Source organism: Spea bombifrons, chromosome 4 (genome assembly GCF_027358695.1).
Source record: "Spea bombifrons isolate aSpeBom1 chromosome 4, aSpeBom1.2.pri, whole genome shotgun sequence".
Taxonomy (NCBI): Eukaryota; Metazoa; Chordata; class Amphibia; order Anura; family Pelobatidae; genus Spea; species Spea bombifrons.
Window position 1 is genome coordinate 5,308,292 of NC_071090.1, and position 11,925 is coordinate 5,320,216.

General features: G+C 44.0%; 1 protein-coding gene across 3 annotated transcripts; it reads right to left on the reverse strand.

Annotated features, from left to right (window-relative positions):
- Positions 1-1,298: 1,298 nt before the first annotated feature.
- Positions 1,299-5,821, reverse strand: MRPS35 (mitochondrial ribosomal protein S35). 3 transcript variants are annotated; one of them, XM_053461897.1, is made up of 8 exons: positions 5,695-5,821; positions 5,228-5,289; positions 4,738-4,905; positions 4,437-4,497; positions 4,127-4,266; positions 3,830-3,939; positions 3,570-3,639; positions 1,299-1,977 (listed from the first exon to the last, which is right to left on the reverse strand). In XM_053461897.1, exons 1-8 carry the CDS (start codon positions 5,807-5,809, stop codon positions 1,720-1,722), a joined length of 984 nt encoding a protein of 327 aa, XP_053317872.1. In that variant the 5' UTR covers positions 5,810-5,821; the 3' UTR covers positions 1,299-1,719. The 3 variants fall into 3 exon arrangements, with proteins under 3 accessions (XP_053317872.1, XP_053317871.1, XP_053317873.1); XM_053461896.1 differs by having other exon boundaries at positions 5,228-5,292; XM_053461898.1 differs by having other exon boundaries at positions 5,228-5,286; positions 5,695-5,809.
- Between the last annotated feature and the right edge of the window lie 6,104 nt (positions 5,822-11,925).

Consider the following 11,925-nt stretch of genomic DNA (forward strand, 5'->3'; position numbering starts at 1 on the left):
AACAAATCACCTTATAGCTGCTCTGTCGGTGGAGTTAAGGTTTCCTCCGCCAGGCCCGTGTACGGACCTCAAAAGGTACCTCTTTTCTCTAATTGGTTGAAATGCCCCTTAGGGGTAATTGTTTTGAATACAGCAAAGTCAGGGTTTGGGAAACAGGCTGCACGGATCCCCTGGGGATATTACAATTGCAAACCGTTGTAAACTCTGAGACAATAAATGGTAAGAAAATGAACACACAGGTTCCTCGCCTTCTTTCTTATTCCTCCCTAGATTGTAAGCTCATAAGAACAGTTCCCTCTTTGTCTTCTGTAGCTGTGTATGTTTACATGGGTTAACGCCATCGTTCAATTGTACAAACGGTCAATGTTATTCCGAACTTTCACCCTCCGCTATTGTAATAGCGCTACAGAATCTGCTAGCCCTGTATTAATAAAAAAAAACATAACCTCATATAACGTATTGAGTGACCGGGGAGAGTTAAACATTTCATGCATTATACAAGGCAAACCCCAGCCACTGCATAACGCATACAGATATCACTCAACTCTCCCGCAAACTACCCCCGGTTTGTGATGACACCTCCATCAGCAAACGCTCATGCCGTTATATGATAGATCACAGGAGTCGCCCATAGGCTTGTTATGCTATACAAGGTCTATTATGACGCCTTTGGTACGATGTTATGTGCGAGGAAGGCTTCCTAATTTAGCTTCAATTAGTAGAGATGTTTGAAGCTACTTTTTGCAGTCTGAACCCCCGTTTGCTTTGTGGTGAGTAGGAGGCTCCGTGACATATACATTTAAATCCCTCTCGTGTCACCAATGTCTGCATGCAAGAATAATAATGAGCACGTTCCATTAGTCATTCTGGGGTTTTTTCTCCTAAAAACCAACAAAAAATAAATCATCATCAAGATCATTGCCAGCACTCGTGTAAAAACACTTTTAGAAGATGTTGTTCACGTGGGGCTTAAATTCAATACAATATATAGACACTGGCGATGGATTATACTAAATAATACAAATGTTCTTCACAATATATATCCCTTTAATGTCATCGAGTGCAGTATAATTTAACTCGGTCACCAAGTGAAGAAATGTAATATGCAATGGGGTGAAATGTACCGAAGACGAAGCACAGACGTAGCAGCGGAACATGGACCTGGACCCGGACCTTTCTACTCATTCTGGCAGCTTCTGCTTCGGTTTATTACGGATTTTAATAGGGAAATGCTATTCTCCATATAAACCACACAGAGGGCACGCGCTCGTCGCCGAGGTGCAGGGGCTTCCTACAAATAATTTTGAAATTTATTGGGAAACGGGCTAAAGTAGAAAGAAAAGACAGAGGAGGAGGAGTACGACTCTTACACCGCGACCACAATCGTCATAATACGGTTAATACGTCCAGATCCATCTAGAACAGTTGCAGCTCTTCACAAAATGCCGCTGGGTAAGGACAAGCCACTTTAGGCCCGTCTGCGCAGCAACGTTATCCGTCTCTGGAAGCCGTGCTCGAGGTCCGGGCCATGGAGTCGCCCACTCGCTGACTCTCTATTATGTTAACATCAAGGACCAGTTAAGGTTTCCTATTTTAAAGCATGTCTGGTTAACCAAACTTGGGTTTGTCGGTGGTCCAGCCACAGCAGCTACGTCAATGATGTTCATAACAAGATCTGCGTATAATCCGAGCCGTCGCTGTAAAGTCAATAAAACCGTTTTACGCCACTCCCAACAACTTCTTGACGCTTTCCTTGTATTGGCTGATATTATCTTCTTTTTCCCCCTGGTTGCGCATGTTCAGCACGGCAGCGCGGTACTCCTGAACGTCTGGAGACCGTAAGATTTCCTCTTTGGTGGACGAGCCACTTCTTAACTTGAGCAGGGTCTGCAACAGGCTGTTCTCGGACTTGCTTCCCTCCCACACGTACTCTTCCATGTCGCTCTCGGCCTTCTCGCTTTCCCAGGCCTCTGTTTTCTGTAACAAGATCACAGGCTGTTGGTCTTACCCAGAAATACAAATCAATATACCCATGAAAATAAAGGGGCAAGTTCACTTAAAGATAAAAGACCAATCACCCCCCCCACCATGGTTACTGATTCATTCAAAGACTGATTCTCTAACAGTTGTCAGCAGGAGAGTTGCAGCTTCAATTTATACAAAGTAACACCGATGGAGTAACTGCATCATGTATGTATCTGGCAGGATCTTCACAACCCTTCCTGCAGGAGAAGCTCCCCTGGGTTGGACTCATAACGCAGAATGATATCAGGGTTGAAATATTCAGGACTTCTACAAACTCCCATCTTATATTCAGTACAGCAGACGGTCCAGCGCTCTTCCCTCGTGCCGCAAACATTCCTAAATTATTTTAATTAACAGAAACTTACACCTTTTCTTTCTTTTTTGTTTCCTGTCTGTATTAGAGGACTGCATCGGGATGCGGGTCCCATCAACAAGCACAGAAATAAATGGGAAAGTATATAAAAGTATTACACGATTCCTTACTATCGTAGGACAAGTAAAGGATTTGTTACGGTCAGAGACCCCATTTAACCCCCATTCTTTATATTGTTGGTATCCAGGAGAGTATCCACCCTCAACACCTGCTTGTTTCTCTCTTACGGGGATTTGAGGATTATTTACACCCAAAAGGTAAATCTCCAATTGTTTTGGAACTATTACCGATACAGGTTAATCTTTATTGCTAAAATAAGGTGCTGTGCCATCAAGAAGCGACAATCTCCAGACTGTGTTTACCCCGGGATTCCCCCCTCACGCAATTCATCAACAAGATCGCCCGGATCATGGAAAAATCACAAGTGTCACAGCAGCTCATGAAATATGCAGAGCAATCAAAGGCGATTCATCCGACGAAGGGGGAGCTGAAATATTAACGAGCTACTGAAAGGTAATGAAAGAACTAGGAGGTTTGTGTACAGGGGGAAAAAAAGCCTCGGATCGGGTGGCACGGCTAACTACGGACTGAGCAAAAATGATCATTTAACCCCTTTCTCCCCCGTTGCCTGCCAGAAACAGAACTGGGTTCCACCATGCAAGCCCTTTGACAAATAGTTAGGGATGGTGGTCTCATATATTAGGTGGATATAACAGAGTGTGAGTGTGAGTGAGAGTCCCTGGTATGAAATACAATGTTAGAGGTAACTCCCTTTTATGAAAATCCATTTTATTTTCCCATGGAGATTACTCACCGGTATTATATAGTTAATTAAATAGAAACATGGAGTCCATCAAGTTCAACAATTCTACAAACCCATGTTAGCTGATCCAGAAGGCAAAAGACTACTAACTGAGACAGTAATATCATCTCAAAGAGAAAAAAAATCCTTCTCGACTCCAATGCAGCTGAGATGACATTAATGTCTCAGTGGGTTGTTTTTGTCATCTTCTGGATCAACTGTCCGGTATTACCGGTATTTAAAAAATAAATAAATAAAATAAACATTCTGAGATTATAAAAGGGCAGAAACCAAGAAAGGCTCATAAATATTTCAAGCTATGCTTCAGAATACTGTAACCCCCCCAATGAGCATGGCACAATCACTTACCCAGGATTCATGGTACAGGACAGTTAGCAGGTACATACTGTAATCTTGATTCTGTCTCCTGAGTGGACATCTGAAATAGTAGAGATACATCATCAACTCATCCATGTGCTTTACAGCTTCTTTAGCTGTTTTAAAGCAGGCTGGGTCTTTACTGTAAGGACATTAACCTTTATACTATACGGGGTGCTACCACTTGGAGGGTTTGCAGGGACCGTGGCGTTCTCCATAATAGTTATATGATATACAGTAGGCCTGGCTACCTGTCTGCCTGGATGGCGAGGGTATCAGTGGCCGGGTCATATCGAGATCCCACGAGTTTAATGATCTTTTTCCTAGCGTGATCATCCAAGTTTAGGCTGGAGAGTTTCACCTGTGAGAAACAGAGGGACCAATTCATTAAACGCAGGATACTTCTAAACAAAAAAATGTAATAAAAAGCAAGGAAAAGGCAGGTAAAAGCACAAATCACGGCTTTATGTGAAGTTGAGAGAAGTAATCACAACTTCATCATATCATACGTTCATAGATCGTATTGCAGCTCCTGCGTCTGTACTCACCCGTAAGGTCACCACGCGGCCTTTTGGGTTTCGAACAGAAGGGCCGGCTGAGACGTAATCCGAAGCCTGAATCTCAATGGGGAAATGCTGTGCGCAAAGCTCGTCGCTCGAGAGATCAGATGGCCACGGAGTGCAGAACTCTGAGACAAAACACACAACCTTTCCAGGTTAGACGCTAAACTACATCAGACACTGGGGGTTATACACAATCAGAGCGATTCCGAGGCAGGTAGTAACATACACTATCACTCTATATAACAGGACTACACTGCCATTCTTAGGTTTGGGGTCACTTAGACAAGGATCTCACCTTTCAGGGCTGCACAGTGCTTCTTTATCGCAACAGGAGTCAGGTGCAAAAAATTGGGGATCTGATAAATAGAACAAACTCGTTAAATAGTGAACTGATTCGAGAAAAATACAACCAAAAAGTACATTAAGGCTCAAGACTTATTTATAAAGACCAGTTCAGGTTTACAGTGATAAACAACGAACAATCAGTAAGAATATGTCCCTGGTTTCCATGGCGATTGCCCCGCATTTGAAATTTCTGTCTCAGGACCGTTCTTGGTTAAAGGAACGCATTGTCTTCTATCAGCAACCGTGTTTACCTTTAGAAGTTCCAGGTTCCCCATCTTATCTGGAGGGGCTCCGCTCTTCACCGGGTACCCCATGCGAATGGGAAGGGGCACCGCGGATGGCTTAAAGGATGCCGCTGATGGATAGACACTGCTCCAGTCCTGATCCGGAAGCATCTTCTCTGTTCTGGGAACCGGGGGCTGGACAGAAAGACCAAAGTTTATGATTAGGTTTCAAAGGTGGTGGATACATGGAACAGCATTCCAGACGAGGCGGTGGGCGATAACGCATAAATCAAGAACGTCTAGGTTATTTACGGGCAATATCCTACAACACAGCGGGCGTACTTTAGTTATTCGCAGCTGTCATTATAACAGCTCTGCTTCGGTTAAACTTGAGCAACACATAACAAATGAGCCTTAAAGATCTAGCTGAGCTAGGTGCATGTGATGGCTGAAAAGTGCATTATTATCCCCAAAAGACGCGTGCTATATTGCATCACTTTGCTGCCAACACGTTTACCTCTCTTTTAAATGTGCCCCGCTGCAATGAACGGTTCCCCCGGGCTGCTGGAGCTGCTGCTGCTGCTGCTGCTGCTGCAAAAATAAAATTAAAAAAATATATAAATATTAATAGATTTATTTCAATACCCCTGGCTGCGAGGCTTAGAGTTTAACCCTTTGTGCGTAAGAGGGTATGTACAGAACTGCAGACTTACCAATGACAACAGCATATTACGGTACGACGAAAGCATTCATATATACTAAGTCACAGGAGGAGAAGAGCTTACAATCATATGGCATTACAAGGATATCAGAGGGTTAATGCCCCCCCCTGTTATAGATAACAACATATCTGCAGCTCTTAAAATACCCAAAAGCACACTTTATCACTACACAGCCAGTGATATGTTGAACATAGTGAGGGTTGCACTTTTCACTTTTTCGCCTATTCACAGCTTTACAGATACAAATGAATGCGTTCCTCACCCGATGAAGGGACGGACAACCCAGTGCTGTAGCCAGGGCCCCTCCTAGGGGCCACACACTGGATCCCCGGGACCCTAAGGGTCACACACACTCGGCTCAGCATGGAGGTCGCCATCTTGCGTGTGGTAGACGGCGCGACGCATGGGACAAATCACCAGAAAACGCGAAGCCGGCTGTCAGACAGCGTTAACGGGATTCGGAGCGGGTCCTGGACGCTGGAGAGAGGATGGTGCTGGAAGCTTCAAGTCTGGGAGGGCATCATTTTCGTTAAATTGGTTTAAAAGGCTGTCAAAAAAAAGACAGTAAAATGGTTTATGGTGGAAATAATTTTGATAGAAAAAAATGTAAGAAAGCTGCATGTGATATGGATTTTATGTGTAATAAAAGGTGATTCTGGTGTGGAAGTTTGAAGAAGAAAAAAGTGGTTTTATCACCATGGCAACCAATGGACTGGTCTAGCTTGGTTGCTATGGTGATAAGGCCCCTTTTTTTTCTCGGCTCCCAAAATACAAAAAGAAGGAACGATTGTTTTGTTGAAATACAAAAACTGCTTCAATAAAAATATTGCTTTTTTTTAAAATAATTCTTTGAATAATGTAATGACAAAAAAAAGAGATAATGGCAGCCAAGCCCCCCCCCCGCCCCAATGAATACGAGAAATCAATATGATAACAGAATGCCCGTTGTTTAAACCTATGGGATATGGTCCAATCAGATTAAAGGCATGGAGAAGTTCTGGCCAGTTATGCCGGATGATATGAGATATACCAGGACACAAGATCCGAAGGAGGAAAAAGATGTCAGATAGGTGAACTTCTTCATACTTTCCGACGTAGTATGGAATCTTTCAGTAAAGTAATTTGTAACTAATATTTGACTGAATAAAAGATAGTTCTATTTTGTTACCGACTATTAGTTTTGTTTGGCCCTCATGTCTTTCTTCTCAATTTGATTCTTGTCTTTAGAGTGAGTTTCTATGGGGTCTACTGAAGGGCTTGAGGTTTGAGGTAGTTGAGTTTCTCAGGCCAGCTCTACTGAATTTGGTGGAAAAGTTTGCTCTCTAACATGAACTTGAAGGTCAACCCAACTCTAGTTGACCCAGCTGCCAACTGGTGTTGAGTTGCTTTGAAGAACATGGCAAATAATGTGGGCAAAGTCTACTTGATTAAAGTCAGGAGTCAAGCCAAAAAATGCCTTTCGTTGCAGAAGAAGTCAACTCCTTTTGGATAGGAAGTAATTCTGATATTCGCACCAAATCTAGGCAGTGTTTAGTGTTTGGGTCAAGCTTTAGGTTGTAAAAGGCCTTGTAGAAATTAGCCAAATCATTATTAATCTCTATTGTTATAGAGATTGGTTATATTCATTTTTGTGCCCTTGTTTAGACTAAATATATGGGATTTTAGATTGGGCTTGTTTGGCTTCAATTTGGGCATATAACTTATGACCCATGACTCGTTGCATCATAGTGTGTTTTTCTCCAGCTCCATTTTATCTTGCATTCAATTTTGTAGAGTCAATGAAGATGTAATCTGTTGTAGTGGAGATCCAGTCCACCATTGAGTAGTAAGGGTATTCTATATCTGCTAGGTGCATACACCTCCATACAGCATGTAGCGCATGGTGGGCCATCCATTTTTGAGTTTCTTCCTTAGACTGTGTCTAAGTCTAGATGATAATCCATGACTGGCCGCCATTGTAAGGAAGCCTTCCTTGATTGATTCTCTTTTTTTCCCAAACTTTTCTTTATTTTAGGTGCGCACCATACACATTTACTAATTGTTGAGTGTGCAGACCAGAATCCAAAGTCTACCCAATGTACTAGAGTATTTATGGTTTAAACTGGATGTGCCGATCTTCATGTATTATAATAGAAGGTCCGTTGTGGGGCGGTCAGCTTTTGGGTATTGTTCGGAGTAAAATTTTGGTATTTGTAGATTCTGGAAATGTGTCTCTTGTAGAAAACCAACTTCTGCTTTGTGAATCTTGGCTTCCTCAAGAGCCAGTCTTCTTCTACATGGGGAGTTGAGGTCCCTCGTATTCACGGACATGACTTTAAACATTATATCTACCAATTACGGTAACAGCTGATCTCTTTTCTTCTTTTAGTGGGGATTTGTGGCCCAGTTATTCCGTTTTCCCATACCAGTTGCCCAACAGAGTGATAGAAGAATGAAAAAAGAAGAATATTAAAGGAGGTAAAGGTAAAGTTCACATTTTTGTCTGTACAGAGTTCCGTGAAATGATCCAGTCATCTTTCATATAAGGCATGTTTAATCGGCTCGTTGATCGTTAATTGCGCTGTTATTCGGACCGTTAGGCAAATAAATAATGTTAAATACGTATATATTGGTCCGTTTAGCTGCACCCTTTCCTGTCGCTCTAATTAACGTCACCGCAGACTTCGATACGCAGAAACCCATCTCGCTCGCCGCGTTATTGTACGGGAGGTGGTGATTGCCAAATTAAATATTTAGGATGAGCCTCCAAGGATAGACGCGAGAGATGATAGATGGATTGTATGTAACAGAACATGTCTTGGGGCTATTAAAAGAAGAATACATCTGGAGGATGCGGTCGGGACTGAGGTGGGCAGGTGTAGAATTATCTGGGCTTTGAGTTCATTTATTTAATAAAAGAACAAATCGGTTTTTGTTTCTATAAACACAGCCTGGGGTCATTTTAGGCTAATTCTACAGGATCATATATAAAGCCATGTACCAGAGGTACACGCAGTGGCACAGGACTCATCAGCTGACCACTGACGTACCTGGCAACATTTTAGGTGCCCAAAGCAGAACACCTTGGTTGGGGTGGGATCTGGAGTGGATCTGGAGACAGGACCATCAACCAACCTTCACAACGTATGTCACGCTGATGTCACATCGCAGCGAGACGCCTCCATGGGTGGCATGGTGTCCATATGTGAGCTGTGATTAAGGTCTGGGTTGCATTTCTACGGATCTGGGGACATTCTCATGATCACAATTGCCCGCAAAATGGGACCGTGGGGCGGCTCAGCAGGGCAACGCTTGAAAAGTGTGACAATCCCAGGTAAAGCGAGACACTTGTGTCAAACGCTCTTCATTAACAGTGAAGACCCGTTAAATTCACACACTACAACAATATGACACCGTTCTACGTTGCCACAAGGTGACACCAGAGTCCCAGAATCCTACAGCACTGGGTGGCAACGGCTTCCTGATCATTCCAGTCAACAGTAAGCGGCGCGCTCCCTCGCAGGCCCCCCGGCTATTACCCAGCTGCCGGTGCCCCCCGCTGCCTTCCGCCCTCCCACACGTAATACAATGAGTGCACACTTAGCGTAATTGGGTGAGCGTCAGGTGACACAAGAATTTCATATAATATCCATGCCCTGGGAGCAGACACCTGATCCCCTCGGTCACACAGGAACCTGGCTCTGTACCTTTCCTTTCATCCGCACAATGACACCAGGGAGGCATCTAAAACCGGTCCCCGGGGGCAGATACTCATAATACCCAGACTGGCAGGGTGGGCTAAGTTTCCTACCGGGTACCGGTCATGAGGAGATGGGCGGATGGTACAGCTCGGTCCAGACTTACTCATAAATGTTGGACCTCGTTAGAAAAAGCTGAATATTTACAAATTTTTTCCCCAAAATATTTTTTTATATATATTTTGATTTTTTTTGTGTCACTTTGTGTAAAAAATATTCTAAAACAAATTAAATGTGCCGAACATGGATCATACCAGAGCTTTAATTCATTATTATTCATGTCTTTTAATTATGTTGGATTAAGTCGTATCCTTATCCATAACTGCCAAGCGTCCCGCTTTAGGAGGCACATTCCTGTTATCCCTAGCGTGACTAGCATTCCCGTTTTCAGACGACAGTCCGATGACGTAAAAGCCCGTCTCCGGTTTCAAATCGTTCTTAGAGCTAACACTCTTAAATTTAACAGTAAATAATATTTATTATTATTAAATATTATTATTTATTTGTTTTGCCATTAAAGGTGTAATAAATTATTATAAAATGCCACCAGCCTTTTACTGACACCTAATTATTCATGGATAAATAATAACCCCTCATCTATACCCTCAGGGACAGGCATGAGGGTGAAAACTGACCCCGGCCGTTTAAGGCGTCTTTGATACATACGGCCAGATACTACCCTATAGAGTACCCTATATCCGGTTCAGGCCTGTATACACTCACCGCTTGGGACACATTGCTTGTTATGTGTAAATAATGATTCTTGTGCTGCTGATGGGGCCGTTCCAGTGGTTGATATGGTGATAAGAACATTCTGCTCTGAAGCTGCAGCTTCTCCTAAAGGTACGTGGATTGTTTTTCGTTTCTCTCTACGGGTAAAGGACCGTTCGTTGTTGCGGGGCTGCAGTAAACTAGAATCCCTTTTCTTATAAATAAATACCCCCAGTGACTGTTCTCCTTGCGCTGTCTATTTCGGGAACAGACGCTAAAGTGGCTGTTGTGCAGTTGGGAGAGAGTTTCCTGGATTTCATCTGCCAGGTATGGAGGGGGTGTTTGCTGGGAGAGGTTTCCCCCGCTTTCCAAAAGCTCACGTTTACGAAAGACCTACATTACGTTACTACGGTAAGCGAAAGAAATCCCTTTTCTGAAAATCTTGAAATCTTGCCACTGATTGGCTTCAAGTAGCCAATCAGTGGCAAGAATCATCGGATCACAGAGGAGGAGGGCAGCTGCAGGGCTGCAGCTTCTACGTTAGTCATATCAAAGCGCTCACAGAGGGTTGGGGTCACTCACAGAGCACTTCCATATACATTCTTCTTTAGTGGGGCTGTCAGGGGCCGTATACTGTCCTTTTAAGCCTGAAGTGTGGCCCAGATCTCTCTATTCTCATGGAACATTGTAAAGAAGTAGAGTGTGCAAGGGTTGCAGTTTCACAGACTATGCATTATGATGGGGGACCCCTGGCAAGTTTCTCCTGAAAAGGGACTTAGTCCATCTGGCACATCGGGCATTAACTATACATTATACAGGGCTAGCTCAGCTCTCCTTGAAGGGGTTGGACCTTCATAACAGAATGAAGTTAGGTAGGTGTGATGGTAAACTAACTTTATCATAGTAGTATACGGTTATCTGCCCTATTGCTTCTAATGCGACTCATAAACTAAAACATTTTCATACCTACTAACTATCCCAGATTTCATAGACCAGTCTCTACTTTGCTCGGTTTTAACAACTGTCTCAATTCACATGAAGTCCCCGGAAGAAGCTCTCTTTTAGTAGGTATGGTTTTAGTATTAGGTTTACGCCTGCATGCTGACCACTACATGACGTTAGAAGATCTGGCTGAGCATTATGAGAGTCAGAGTCCACAGAAGCTGGAGTAGCATCCTTCACTGCCTCCCGGGCTTTCTGCAGCGTGTCACCGCAGGTGTGATGGTGCGTTGCAGCACCTCGTCAGGCAGACATAATGCTCTATTGCTTTGGACCGCGGTTTACCGAATTCGGCTTGCCAGCGCGGTTGTGGGGCTCTGGTGTCCCCCCCAGTCTGTATCAGGGGCCAAGCGATCCGGAGCATCTGCTTTTGTCCCTGCAGAATGGACGGGGAGGTGCAGCGTCTGAGCCAGGGGGAGGGGACAGGGTTAGATCAGAAGTCGATGTTCTGATCAAGTAGGCACTAAGCCGAGACTACACAGAGAAAGTGATGGGGAGACCCGGGGAGAGCTGAAGGCATTGGTGCTCCTCCAAGTCCCACCGAGGAGCGGAGTCGCAAGAGAGCGCCACACGGACCCCCGAAAAGGAAAGAAGCTGAACTCTCAGCCGTGACCCGCAGGTAGGTCGGTGGCAGGGGGTGCGAGGGGCTTTAGGTACTTCTTGTCTCTTTAAACATCCCTCTATACCTTACCATACGTCAATGCGGCAGGGATGCAGGTGGGAATTACCGTGAGATACACTTCAGGGGATATATACTTTAAAGAGCGACGCTCTGCAGGCGCAGAGTACATTACGTGACATTTATATATATATATATAGAGCGCTAGCAGAATCCGTAGAGCTATTACTATAAGCGGGCGGTGAAGAATAACACTAAAGTCGTCGGTATGCAAATTGACGATAACACGAATACACGCCGGGATAGACTGGTATAGAAGGAGAAGGTGGTCCTGGTCTTGTGAGCTTACAATCTATTGCAGTGCAGGGGGGGGTGAGAATCGAGTGATGGTGCAACGCTTTGCAGGTAGGTAATAGGATATGTGACG